Source organism: Pseudoliparis swirei, chromosome 9 (genome assembly GCF_029220125.1).
Source record: "Pseudoliparis swirei isolate HS2019 ecotype Mariana Trench chromosome 9, NWPU_hadal_v1, whole genome shotgun sequence".
NCBI classification, from domain to species: domain Eukaryota; kingdom Metazoa; phylum Chordata; class Actinopteri; order Perciformes; family Liparidae; genus Pseudoliparis; species Pseudoliparis swirei.
The window spans coordinates 8,479,362-8,494,486 of record NC_079396.1 but is presented as its reverse complement, the minus strand read 5'-3'; the positions used below and the strand labels follow the sequence as shown (position 1 = coordinate 8,494,486).

Here is a 15,125-nt window from a genome sequence, read left to right as displayed (position 1 = left end):
TAACATGGTGACCGTATTCTTTTCACAAGAAAGGCGGGCCAGGGTTTGCTTGTGAAAATAAAGCTTTGAGATCTTGAGTTTGCATGAGGGTGAAAAAGTGAAAAGGTGCCTAATGGAGGAAAAAACGAGCTAAACAAGTGTGTGGCTGTTTCGCTCGGCAGATATTTACTACTCTCTAACAGTCTGTGACGGTTAACTTGTCGAAAGGGTTACAGTAGGTTATTGGTTGGTTTTGGGAGGAAGGCGGCCAGGAGCCTAAATGAAAGGCTCCAGATGAGGTTTCGAGTAGTTTGGGTGTTTCACAGCTCTGCAGGGGGTCTGCGTGGTTACACGGGTTCAAACGTCTAAGTCTTAAATGTGACTGTGTGCGTTACATGCAACACTTTAAGCTCAGGAGTTTCTTTTCCTTTCCTTTTTTGGACAAGAGGATCTCGCTTGAATGAAACAGAGACACTCATTTTAATGTGTATGAATTGATCGTATCCTGATTCACACAAATACATTACATTTTGTATATAAAACAGCCATATACAACTCACAAAGCTGGTATGATAAAGGGAAGCTGAGTGGAATAAATGTTCAGATAAAAATGTTTCTACAGATGGAGACTGCCATCTGCTGGACATTGTGCTAATTACATTTATCGTATAATATCTTTGCCAGTCTGTTCTCCTGTCTGTCTGTCTGTCCGTCCATCCATCCATCCATCCATCCATCTATTATATTGGGATGTGAGGGAAGAATAATAAATAATACATTTGTTTTATAATTGTAGGGATAGCATAAATACATTTACAGTCAAAGCTCAGGGACGTTTTCATAAGCATCACTGTAACCAAACAAGACTCTACGCATTAACACAGGTTTAATAAGATATATTTTTTATTAAATGCTTTGATTAGGAAAAGTTATTACAAAATGTAGTACCTTGTCACATATTTCTTTGTTGTCAAAAAGGCAGAGGTATGTTCAAAATTAACAACTGCTGGAAACTAAATGTATCCTCTCTCATGAGCAACAGATTGCCTTCAGCAATTACATTTTCAGTTTCAATTCAGTTTATTTGTATAGCCCATTTTCACAAATTACAGCAAAGCTTCATCACTGTGTGTGTGTGTGTGTGTGTGTGTGTGTGTGTGTGTGTGTGTGTGTGTGTGTGTGTGTGTGTGTGTGTGTGTGTGTGTGTGTGTGTGTGTGTGTGTGTGTGTGTGTGTTTAGAGATGCTGGTGCAGCCACAGCACCGTGTTGAGGAAGCAGTCGGCCTGTGTGTCCACTCTGGACAGAGAATGACCATCTTCTGGAAACCACAACAATCTGGATAGACAAACAGAATGATGCTAAAAATCTGTGTTTTAATAATCACAATCTTTGTCTTGAATCAAATCCTCTGTTACATTGATGACATTGTCCAGGTGTGTTTATTGGGTGCTCTGTTGTACCTGACAGGTGAAGCTCTGCTCTTCAGTGCTTTATAGAGCTCCAGGCCCTGGTGAGGAGACACTCGCCGGTCTCGGGCCACCAGCATCAGAAACATCGGCGCCTTGATCTACAAACAAACACGCAGATGAACACACTGACGTGAAATCGAGTGTGTGTTGGCCCAGGTAAATGCCTTAAGAATACCAAAACCATGACATCCACTTGTGAAGTTTGAGCTCTAATGAGACTGCTGAAGACTTCTCTCTTGTCATCGAGGCAGCTTCATTCACAGCAGAACGGAAACTAGAAAACATCTCCTCCAGGTGCGTGTGCGGCAACCACCGCTGTAATGTTTGACTGAATGAATACAAACTGCAATTGTCTAAAACGTCTCGGATGTATTTTTTACTTTCATATCTCATACAACGCTTTTTCACTCGTTTTAAACAGCTGTCGGCACCGGCTTCGTGCTTCAGCTGTGTCTCAAGGGCTTAACTGCAATCTGAAGCTTTTAAAGTGTCTACTTGCGCGTCAACACGATACCAAATGGCAAGGCAATGAATAAATATATTTGGATTAATCATGATTAATCCACAGAAACCTGTGATTAACCTGATTAAAAATTGTAATCGTTTCACAGCCCTAATATATTTATCTACATTTTGCAACCATGTGCGGAGCAATGTGCTCCGTCCAGAGACCAGTTTGTGAAGCCAAAGACTCGTCCTGACTTTTGTGCAGCAGCTGTGAAGCAAGAGGCAGGAACCTCTTGTTATTGGAGTCTTGTTGCTGTGTTTATTCATGAACAGACCGTAACCTACACTGTACATCAACAGCCACTAAACAACTTCACTGAAAGCCTTTCATTCTGCTCCAACTGCCAACAGCTGTCTGCTTAGAGTGAATGCAGCAGCCATCCCTCCCTCCCTCCCTCCCTCTCAGGCAATCAATAAAATATGTTTTCAAAAAGGGTAAATCACTGGAGTCACAAGAGGTCCTCGTGCATCCAGGGGGACCAGATGATGCAGCTTTGGCTGTAACACAAATGCCCGCGCTCAAACACATCCTCTCCTCCAAGGCCGGTTATCATGAGCAAAATACTGTCTCAAAGGTGTTGCGTGTCTGACCTGAGCAGCATGTGTGATGGGTGACTTCTCTAACATGGCAGCCAGGGCTTCAGCAGTGGGTATCTGGTCATACGAGTACTGAATGCCCACACTGGTGTAACGCCTGGAGACACAGAGAGTGAGAACATTCAAGTGGTTTGTGTGCGTGCGTGTGTGTGTGTGTGTGTGTGTGTGTCTCACACCAGTCTACTTTGTCACTGGTGCCCAATAAAGTAGCAGCATTAATGACAGGGTTCCTGGCTGCACACGCTCGGTAGAACTCCGGGTACTGACCAACCAGATGGCAGGACAGGAAACCCCTGTGAGAACCACCAATCACAGCCAACCGATCGGGGTCAAGGCCGATGTCTCTCTGCACCGCAGTGCGCACCGCGGTCTGAGTAAAGACAAATTAGTTTCAGTTCCAGGGTGACAATGACCCTTTTACCACCACAATCATAGTCTCCAGTCCTCAATATTTTGAATTCTCAAATATTTCACAAATTCTTCTTACGTACACGTTTTTGTTGCCTACGCCACTCTATCCAGGACTGTGTTAGTTATTACCTGCACATCTTTTACATCCTGGCTTCCGATCTGACCGATCAAGGATAAAATGCTGTCCTGGCCGAACCCCGTGGATCCCCGGTAGTTCACTGAAGGAGACGGAAAGAGGGAGAGAGAGGGAGGACATCTTGATCAAAAGAGACATGGAAACATTTCTGTCTGTAAAACTATTTTTTCTTTTAAAAAGGGGATCAATTCAAACTATTTTTACACTAATTTTATATCTACTGTATCTCACACAAAGAAGAGTTTGAAGTAAACTATGTCCTCTTGTTATATTTGCAAAATGCCATCTCCATTTCAAGTTTAAGTATGCAAGTGTGTGTGTGTGTGTGTGTGTGTGTGTGTGTGTGTGTGTGTGTGTGTGTGTGTGTGTTTGTTTGTTTGTTTCTCTGAAAACAGAGGGATCTCACCCATGAGCACAGCAAAGCCCAGTTTAGCCAATCCAGCTGTGGTGCAGTTCCACTCTGCTGGGAACTGGGAGTGAGGCCCACCTGGAGGAGCAAAAAAACAACATAATATTAATCAAGCAATTTGAAACAAATAAGAAACTAGAACGGGCACTCGGTAGAGTGCATACCTTCGCATATCACAAGATTTGGCATTGAATTATGAACATTTTGGCATTAGTTGCATGCCAATTGGATAAAAATTGACCGCGCGATCGTAAAAAGAAGATTTGGACCTTTTCATGACCTTGACCTTTGACCCGATTGATCCCAAAATCTAATCAAATGGTCCCCGGATAATAACCAATCATCCCACCAAATTTCATGCGATTCGGTTTAATACTTTTTGTGTTATGCGAATAACACGCATACAAATGAATAAATAAATAAATAAATAAATACACAGTGATCAAAACATTACCTTCCGCATTTTCAATGCGAAGGTAACAAAGAAGCCAACATTACCAGCCCGCTAGACTAATAGAATGTAACCTACCAGTCTGTGGTGTGTTGACAATGTCCAACAGGGTGGACGTCCTCCTGCTGCCCAGGTCCAACTGTGGAGGATTAACAGTCACTGTTAATCAAACGAAAACACACACACACACACACACACACACACACACACTGTACCTGCTGCAGACTGAGGCACTGGTTGTGGGGTCCAAACACTCGACCCTGCAGGTCGAGCAGCGTGGAGCCGTCTGGACTAAGCCTGGGACAGGACACTGACAGGTTGTCCCCAGACAGACACTCTGGTTTGGAGGGAGGAGGCAGTTGAGTATTCGAAGGAGCAGAGAGTGTGTGTGAGTGTGTTGAATTAACAAAGACAAAGAGACAAAGGTGCTCACCACAGTTTCCATACAGGTCGAGCTTGAATAACGCTGACCTGAAAGAGAGTTTTAGGAGTCAGAGAGATCAAAATAATCCGTAATCTCCACTATTTACTTGGAGCCCTGCTCTACAAAATCTTTATTCTTACGACAACCACATTAATTTAATGTTTAATATACTGCTCAAGAAAATGACCTCCCCTGCCACCAACATACTGTCTGATCTTTGTATGTAAATACGGCCATTTTTAGGGCTTTTATATGAAGTATGTATTAAAAAAAGAAGAGTCAGCAGACCAATGCGGATTTAATGGTTTGGGTAAAAGGAAGCATTAGAATAAGTAATGTGCCACTATCATTTAGGTCTTTTTTTATTTCTCCAATTCTTTTAAGTTGCGGTTGTTTTTCATGCCGCCTCTGAATCAGACAACAAAGCATTAATCTGACCTGCGGTTTGAGCAGAACCGCAGCCCGAGTCTGAAAGGTTTGTGGTACCAACCGACAAGAAACTCAGACTTTATTATACAAAATGTACTATCCTTCTGATGTATTTACAATCGACATGTTATTCATTTGAATGCACATAAAGAGCAGGCCTATTAGTTGTGTGTGTGTGTGTGTGTGTGTGTGTGTGTGTGTGTGTATGTGTGTGTGTAATACCTTCCTGCATGCAGATTCCCCATCATGCTTTTCGATTGGTGTGTTCGTAATCTTCTCAGCTACATACAGCAGTTTGTTCTCACACTCCGACCATGACAGACAGCCAAACTGGGCTGGAAGCACGCACACACACACACACAGACACACACACACACACACCAATAAGTTTGAAGATAAGCACATGAACGCATCATCTCACTCTTCCGGTAAGCTTTGGTTGCCAGCTCAACAGCGAGCATGACTTCTTCTTCTCTCCCTCCCGCTCCCTCTTGCTCAGTGTGTCTCATGTATAGTTATCCCCCTGCCTCCCTTAATGATAACGATACATGCAACAAGTGTAGTTTATTTGCTAGGTTGGAGGCAGGTCTAAGTGGGTTAGATGCACGGCTCCGCGCTATCGAAGCTCAGACAGCTATGCTAGTTAGCCCGCCTCTCCCGTAGTCGGCGGAGCTACAGTCAGCTGTTAGCTGTGCCCGCGGTAACCGTGCAGCCGGATGGTTGGGTAACTGTTCGCAGGAGTCGTAAGTCTACACAGAAGCCCGCTGTGCACCAACCACTTCACGTTTGAACCAGTTTTCCTGCTCAGCGACACACCCGCTGAGGAACACACCCTGGTTATCGGGAGCTCTATAGTCAGGAACGTGAAAATAGCGAACGCGGACCAGAGTCGTGTGCCTCCGGGGCCAGAGCGGCGACGTGGAGTCTTGTTTGAAGCTGCTGGCTAAGGATAAGCGGAGATACAGTCAGATTGTGAGCCCGCGAACTCACTAAAATTAATGTGGAATCGGTGTGTGCTTATGCCAAGACGTTGTCGGACACCGTAATTTTCTCTGGCCCTCTCCCAAATTTGCAGACAGACGAATTGTATAGCCGAATGTCGTCTTTCAACCGCTGGCTGTCGAGGTGGCTGCCCAGCGAATAATGGGCCACGAGACAACTGGAAGACTTTCTGGGGAAAACCTGATCTGATGAGGAGAGACGGCATTCATCCCACGTTGGACGGAGCGTCTCATTTCTGCGAATATGACCAAGTTGATCACCGGACTTAATCTATGACAACCCAGGGTTCAGATCAGGAACCGGGAGCAGAGTTGTAGTTTAACACCCTTCTCTGCTCTTCCATTCGAGCAGTTACCCACCCTTGACTTTAGAGTAGAGACTGTGTCTGTCCCACGGCCACTTCAATTAAATAAATCAAAAGTAAGCAGAAGAGACAATAACCTTATACAAGTTAACACAATTATTTCAGCAGTGCAACAAAATAGGTCTATTAAATGTGGTCTCCTAAATATTCGATCTCTGTCATCTAAAGCTGTGTTACTGAATGATTTAATATCAGATAATCACATTGATTTATGTTGCCTAACTGAAACCTGGCTGAGCCATGAAGAATATGTCTGCCTGAATGAATCGACTCTCCAAGTCATATTAATACTCACATTCCTCGAGGCACCGGTCGAGGAGGTGGAGTAGCAGCCATCTTTGAATCGAGCCTATTAATTAATCCTCAACCAAAATTACACTACACCTCATTTGAAAGCCTTGTTCTTAGTCTTTCACATCCAACCTGGAAAACACTACAGCCAATTCGATTTGTGATTCTGTACCGCCACCAGGTCCATATTCAGAGTTTATATCTGAATTCTCAGAATTTATATCAAGTTTGGTTCTTAAAACCGATAAAGTTATTATTGTTGGAGATTTTAATATCCATGTGGATGTTGATAATGATTGCCTTAGTGCTGCATTCATCTCCTTGTTGGACTCGATTGGCTTCTGTCAGAGAGTACAGAAACCCACTCACAGCTTTGGCCACACGCTTGATCTTGTTCTTACTTATGGCGTTGACATTGAGCATTTGAACGCCTTCCCACAGAATCCTCTTCTGTCAGACCACAACCTCATAACTTTTGAATTTATACTACCGGAGTGTACTCCGTTAGTCAAAAGTTTCTACACTAGATGTCTAACTGATAGTGCTGTAGCTAAATTTAAAGAAGCGATTCCTTCTGTATTTGATTCGATACCACGTCTCAATATAACAGAGGACTCCTGGTCTAACTTTAGTCCGTCCCAGATTGATCATCTTGTTGACAGTGCCATAGGCTCTCTGAGAATGACACTGGACTCGATAGCCCTCTGAAGAAGAAGACAGTGAGGAAGAGGAGGTTTGCTCCTGGTATAACCTCAGACCCGCAAACTGAAGCAACGTCATGAAAGCTTGAACGCATATGGCGTTCAACTAATCTCGAAGAATCCCGCTTAGTTTGGCGAGATAGTCTTAAAACATATAAGAAGGCCCTCCGTAATGCCAGAGCAGCCTATTACTCATCAATAATAGAAAAAAATAAAGACAACCCCAGGTTTCTCTTCAGCACTGTAGCCAGGCTGACAGAGAGTCACAGCTCTGTGGAGCCGAGCATTCCTATAAACCTTAGTGGTAATGACTTTATGAACTTTAATGAAAAGATTTTAACTATTAGGACAAGATTAATAATCTCTTGCCCATAACCAGTACCAATCTGTTCTCAAGTGGAATGGCCTTGGAAACCGCTGTATGCCCTGGTGTATATTTGAGGATTTTCTCCTATCAACCGTGACCAATTATTTTCAACGGTTTCTACTTGAACACGTCTACCTGTCTCTTGGACCCCATCCCGACGAGGCTGCTTAAAGACGTTTTGCCTTTAATTGGCGGCTCTCTATTAGATATTATCAATGTGTCTCTGCTAACAGGCCACGTACCACACTCCTTCAAGGTGGCTGTTATTAAACCTCTCCTGAAGAAGCCCACTCTGGATCCAGAGGTATTGGCTAACTACAGACCGATCTCTAACCTCCCCTTCCTCTCCAAGATCCTTGAGAAAGTGGTCGCAAATCAGTTGTGCGACTTTCTACATCATAATAGTTTATTTGAGAAATTTCAATCAGGATTTAGAAAACACCACAGCACCGAGACGGCACTGGTGAAAATTACAAATGACCTCTTAATGGCAGCAGATAAAGGACTCCTCTCTGTCCTGGTCTTGTTAGAATAGAATAGAATAGAATATACACTTTTATTTATCCCCAAGGGGAAATTAGTTCTCTGCATTTAACCCATCCTTAGTTATTAAGGAGCAGTGAAGCAACTGGGGTTCAGTGCCTTGCTCAAGGACACTCGACTTGCAACTAATGGATCGAACCCACAACCCTGCGGTTGCAGGACGGCCCTCTTACCCCACTGAGCTAAAGCCGCCCCAAAAGACCTTAGTGCTGCATTCGACACCATTGACCATGACATCCTGTTACAGAGACTGGAGCAGTCGATTGGCATTTCAGGCACGGCACTAATTTGGTTTAAATCCTATTTATCAGATCGATCTCAGTTTGTATTTGTAAACGATGACGCCTCGATAACCACCAACGTTAATCACGGAGTTCCACAAGGTTCTGTGCTTGGACCAATTTTATTTACCTTATACATGCTTCCTTTGGGCAATATTATCAGGAAACACTCCATAAACTTTCATTGTTATGCAGATGACACTCAACTATATTTATCGATAAAACCAGAGGAGAGCAACCAACTCTGTAAAATTCAAGCATGTCTTAAAGACATAAAACATGGATGACCTGCAACTTCTTGATGTTAAACTCAGACAAAACCAAGTAATTTTAATCGGCCCTGAGCACCTCAGAGATCAATTATCTGGTGATGTGGATTCTGTAGACGGCATTGCCCTGGCATCCAACACCACTGTAAAGAATCTTGGCGTTATCTTTGATCGGGACTTGTCCTTTAACTCCCACGTAAAGCAAATCTCAAGGACTGCATTCTTTCATCTACGTAATATTTCAAAAATCAGGCACATCTTGTCTCAAAAGATGCAGAAAAATTGGTTCACGTTACTTGAGACTGGATTACTGCAACTCCTTATTAGCAGGCTGCTCTAATAAATCTCTTAGGTCCCTCCAGTTGATCCAGAATGCTGCAGCTCGTGTTCTCACTAAAACTAAGAAAAGAGATCACATCACTCCTGCACTAGCTGCTCTGCACTGGCTCCCAGTAAAATCAAGAATCACTTTTAAAATTCTTCTCTTAACCTACAAAGCCTTGATTGGTGATGCTCCATCATATCTTAAGGAGCTTGTCGTACCATATTGCCCCACTAGAGAGCTACGCTCACTAAATGCGGGACTACTTGTAGTTCCTAGAGTCTTAAAAAGTAGAATGGGAGCCAGAGCCTTTAGTTATCAAGCTCCTCTTTATGGAACCAGCTTCCAATTTCAGTCCGGGAGGCAGACACAGTCACCTCGTTTAAGAGTAGACTTAAGACCTTCCTCTTGACAGAGCTTATAGTTAGGGCTGAATCAGGTTTGCCCTGGTCCAGCCCCTTGATATGCTGCTATAGGCTTATAGCTGCCGGGGACGTTTAGGATGCACTGAGTACCTATCTCCTCTTTTTCTCTCCTTAAGGATGAATTTTCATCTCTCAATCACACGCTACTAACTCTGCTTTCTCCCGGAAGTCCTTTTGACTTTACGTCTCATGGGGTCATCGGACCCTATGAGACGGCATAGATCCTATCTGCCTGATGGATCGTCTGGGTCGTGGAATTCCTGCTCATGACCACGCCACTGTCCTGTTGAGACTCCGCTCCTCCTCCCCACCGCCATCTGCCTGATGGATCGTGGAGGTCTCCATCGTGGAATATGCCTACTATGAACTATTCATACACTCTGTCATATTCATTGAATGTATTTTAACTCTAAATCTGTCCTTCTGTACACATTACATCTATTGCATCTGTCCATCCTAGGAGAGGGATCCTCCTCTGTTGCTCTCCTCCAGGTTTCTTCCCTTTTTTTCCCCCTGAAGGGTTATTTGGGAGTTTTTCCTGGTCCGATGTGAGGTTTTGGGGCAGGGATGTCTATGTGTACAGATTGTAAAGCACTCCGAGACAAATTTGTAATTTGTGAAATTGGGCTATACAAATAAACTGAATTGAATTGAATTATACAAAACTAAAGCTGTACTAGTGCCCCCTTACTTAACAAAAGTGGAAAACACAATATAGGACGATGCAACAGTTAAGCTCAGCTATTTTTCAGTGATTATGATCCTGTTGGGGAGAAACAAGAAACGGCGTGTTTCATTAAAAGTGTCCGTCTCACCGTCATCGTACACCTTGCCGTGTTTGTTGAGAACAGTCAGGTTGAGGCATTTCCTGAGGCCGTGTCGGTCCCATACCTGAACGGCGACAATCAAAAAACCGCAGCGGTCTGTCAAAATGCTCCGGTATTGATCTCTCAGAGGATACTGAGGTCTGCTTTTCTCACCTCCAGGAGTTGGTGGCCACTTGTTTCCCTGACAACGGCCCTCAGGCCTTGAATGGGCGAAAGTCCACTCAGCACCTGACGTGCAGAGGAGAAATAAAAGCTTGAAGCCAAACTCAACGACGCCAAAAAGCAATGTTTCATTTTACTCTCTGTTTAAAACTGTGTTGCAGCAGTCACCACACAGTGATGTCACGCTTCCCCACAACTGCAGCAAGCAAAGACGTGATTTTAAACTGCTATTAAGTTCCTCTTCAACCCCAAAATGCCAAGCAGGTTTTTTTATGTTTATATCAAATTTTTTGACAGCATTTTTTTTGTGACTTTAAGGAATGGTTAAGGATTAGATATTATTTTATTAAATTCAATTAATTAAAACGGTAAATGCAGAAGTATGTGCAGCACTTTTTTCATCAATGATAAATATGACAACATGTTCATCTGTAATGCTGCTCAGATTCTATATTCAAGCAGCAGCAATATGGAATGAGCATTACATTACATTAAAAAAAAAATGTATGTGCCTCTTTAGTGAACTAATGCCAATAACAAGATTTTAGTGAAATTTCAATGGATTTTAGGGTTCAAATATACAAAACTCACTCTCCAGACACCGGTACACAGGGTCCTGGTGGACGAACAGTCCTGATGCTCTTGTGGTCATTGCTGTCTGTGATCAGAGTCCACTGCTGCGAGTAGCGAATTCTGGAGCCTCGGACCAGGTCGCTCTGACTCCACTCTGAACGTGAACATGGTGACACATTTTCCAAGTTAGGTTATTGTTCAACTTTAAAAATGTCTTCCCTGGGACATATCTTCATCGAATCTCTGTAATAACTTGAGGATGCTCACAAAAAGTATTTTCCTTTCGTAAATGGGTCGTGTTGAACCCACGATCCAATATACTGTGCAATATACCCAGTGAGGTATAACCGTCAGGTTGATGGGTATTCTTCCAGAGAAAAAGATGGCTTCACTCTATAAACCTTTTGAAACCCTTAAAGCATTCAAGGTTTAGACAGGGATGCAGCTTGAGTCCAACTCTCTTCAACATCAATGAATTGGCATTAAATTATGATATTCCACGAAAGAAAAATTAACGCCTCCACAAACATACATTCTTTCCAGATATGCTTGTCCTACAACATTCAACATGTATAGCATATACATAGCTCGGCCTAAACACCAGCACCAAAGGAAACTTCCACCAAGCTGGGAATCACCTGGGAGACGAGGCAAGAATGATTTTTTAAACACTATCAAAAAGAAAAGTCAAGTTGGACATCCCAATTAAAATCTGGCTTCAGATATTGGACCTATTTCCCTTTATTGTTGCGAGGTCTGGGGTCCACTCACCGACCAAGATTTTACCACATGGGACTAAAGCAAATGGGACTCATGCAAAATGGGAAAACACCAAAGTGATGAATGCAGAGCAGAAGGACGACACCCGCTGACTATGAAAATTACGAATGAAATATTTAAATTGTATAACAACCTATAAGAAAGTAACACTGACACGCTCCACAACGAAAGCCCTCAGCCACAGGTAGACTCGGGAGACAGAGTTGCCCCCCTGAGCCAGCTGGTTCCACGACTATTTGGAGACAACGAACAACAAATCAGAACAAATTTGAATGCGATCTGGCCCTGAACAGAGAATACACAGTTGCAAAATAACTGGCCACTCGGACTGACTAAAAACTAAAGAAATCTTGGAGTATGTTCGGACTCGGTGAGCAGCAGCATCGCCAGGCAGAGAGGACTACTCGTAACATAATTTGGGAAAAAGAGCTGCACCTTTTTAAACCACCCGCCAACTGTACCAAGGGATGTACACAGATTACAAACGCACAATAATATTTTGAAAACACGACAAACAATGACAAGCGTTCCATACCTGCTGAGTGAAACACAGCAATGTGAAAACCCAGGTGCAAGATGTGTGGTGACAGGAAAACCAGTGTTCAATAGAATAAAACCAAACAAGACTGTCAATCATTGGAGTATATTTACAATGACCATTAGCACTGTACATAGCCATAGCCAACTGTCCATACACATACTTATTTATCTCTATATATACACAAATAATATGTACACAGTTCCTATTTGTACTTATATTATGTTTTTTCTATTTTAGTTATATGTATGTAGAGCTCACAGTAGAGCACAATACCAATGTTTCTGTTTATTTACACTACCGTTCAAAAGTTTGGGATCACTTAGAAATGTCCTTATTTTTCAAAGAAAAGCATTGTTTTTTTCAATGAAGATAACATTAAATCAATCAGAAATACACTCTATACATTGTTAATGTGGTAAATGACTATTCTAGGTGGAAACGTCTGGTTTCTAATGAAATATCTCCATAGGTGTAGAGAGGCCCATTTCCAGCAACTATCACTCCAGTGTTCTAATGGTACATTGTGTTTGCTAATCGCCAGAAAAAAAGAACTTTCATGTGAAATTCGCCAGTCTATTCTTGTTCTTAGAAATGAAGGCTATTCCATGCGAGAAATTGCAAAGAAACTGAAAATTTCCTACAGCGGTGTGTACTACTCCCTTCAGAGAACAGCACAAACGGGCTCTAACCAGAGCAGTAAGAGAAGTGGGAGGCCCCGGTGCACAACTCAGCAAGAAGACAAGTACATTAGAGTCTCTAGTTTGAGAAATAGATGCCTCACAGGTCCTCAACTGGCAGCTTCTTTAAATGGTACCCGCAAAACGCCAGTGTCAACGTCGACAGTGAAGAGGCGACTCGGGATGCTGGCCTTCTAGGCAGAGTGGCAAAGAAAAAGCCATATCTGAGACTGGCCAATAAAAAGAAAAGATTGGTATGGGCAAAAGAACACAGGCATTGGACAGAGGAAGATTGGAAAAGGTGTTCTGGACAGATGAATCCAAGTTTGAGGTGTTTGGATCACACAGAAGAACATTTGTGAGACGCAGAACAGGTGAAAAGATGCTGGAAGAGTGCCTGACACCATCTGTCAAGCATGGTGGAGGTAATGTGATGGTCTGGGGCTGCTTTGGTGCTGGTAAAGTGGGAGATTTGTACCAGGTAAAGGGATTTTAAATAAGGAAGGCTATCACTCCATTTTGCAACGCCATGCCATACCCTGTGGGCAGCGCTTGATTGGAGCCAATTTCCTCCTCCAACAGGACAATGACCCAAAGCACACCTCCAAATTGTGCAAGAACTATTGAGGGAAGAAGCAGGCAGCTGGTATGCTGTCTGTAATGGAGTGGCCAACACAGTCACCAGATCTCAACCCCATTGAGCTGTTGTGGGAGCAGCTTGACCGTATGGTCCGCAAGAAGTGCCCATCAAGCCAATCCAACTTGTGGCAGGTGCTTCAGGAAGCGTGGGGTGAAATTTCAATAGATTACCTCAACAAATTAACAGCTAGAATGCCAAAGGTCTGCAATGCTGTAATTGCTGCAAAAGGAGCATTCTTTGACGAAAGCAAAGTTTGAAGAAAAAAATTAATACTTCAAATACAAATCATTATTTCTAACCTTGTCAATGTCTTGACTATATTTTCTATACATTTTGCAACTCATTTGATAAATAAAAGTGTGAGTTTTCATGGAAAACACGAAATTGTCTGGGTGATCCCAAACTTTTGAACGGTAGTGTATGTTTATACTTTTCATGCTGGTGTTGTAATGTTACACCCCTCTGTTCACGCATTTCTGTACGTTTCTTTTTTTGTCTTTTACACTTGCTTTGGCAATATTGACGTGACCTTTCAATTGAATGGAAAGAGAGGGGGGCGGGACATAGAGAGGGGCGGTCACCTGCAGTCACGGTGTAAGTGCGGAGCTCTGACAGCTGCTCTTCTTCTCTCACGTGGGCGGAAACCGGCGCAGGGAGACCGCTGACCTCCCCGTACACCGCGGTGACTCGCCCGGGGTCCATCCGTGCACGCTGGTGTACGCGCGCGCGCACAGAGCTCACGTTAAAAGCACCAACCCACCACACGTGCACGCTCAACACGAGCGGTTTAGACAAGCGCAAGCTCGCGCAGCGTCACACCGTTGGCAGCTGCTCGGAGGGTTCAAATAATCGCGTTGCTTGGTTTACTGCAGTCGCATTTATTAATGTATCGACAATACTATCCCCTCTCCTGGACTAGATGAACGTGTAACCACGATGATGGTTCCGCTGTCAGCGCCTCCATGTTGAAATCACGAATGGACGATACCACTTTGGCTCCGTTTGAAGGGGTGTAGTAGAGAAAGCTGGCCACACGGTAGCAGCGCACCATGACAAATATGGTCATTCTTGATGTACATAGTTATATCACTGATGAACTGGTTAATAGCTAAATTAACACAAGTCCTGATATCATTATAGTGCACTTCTTGAACAATTATTAACGGTAAAACACAGCAATTATGTATTTTGTTCTAGTTAATGTTTCGTACTATCTGGACCTTGAGTCTGAAATAAAAGTTTGATTGATTGATTGAACCAAAATAAAGGCCAAGGTTTTCTCATATTTCGTTATTATCAACTTTAACCCTCAAATAGTGCTGTGAGTGTTGGCCCTTAAAATCCAGAACCAATCGCGTTTAACATAAAGTCAAATTAATAATAATTGCAATACACAATACAGTACTTTAATACTACTACGACATGTTATATCTCTGATTCCACATTACGCTGATGATTCACATGGATTGCAATCCACACAAATAATGATGTCTATGACTCATCTCAGATATGTAAGTGCTCACAGTAACATAGCACGGTCAGTATGAA

General features: G+C 43.0%; 1 protein-coding gene across 1 annotated transcript; it reads right to left on the bottom strand.

Annotated features, from left to right (window-relative positions):
* Positions 1–860: 860 nt before the first annotated feature.
* zgc:136971 (S9 family peptidase) lies at positions 861–14,499 on the bottom strand. The gene is given in 15 exon segments (XM_056424135.1): positions 861–1,314; positions 1,440–1,546; positions 2,547–2,649; positions 2,729–2,922; positions 3,093–3,181; positions 3,506–3,586; positions 4,038–4,098; positions 4,175–4,296; positions 4,393–4,430; positions 4,822–4,893; positions 4,895–5,147; positions 10,193–10,268; positions 10,358–10,432; positions 10,954–11,093; positions 14,159–14,499. Coding segments are annotated over 15 exon segments (1,632 nt in total). The 5' UTR covers positions 14,280–14,499; the 3' UTR covers positions 861–1,214.
* Positions 14,500–15,125: the final 626 nt, after the last annotated feature.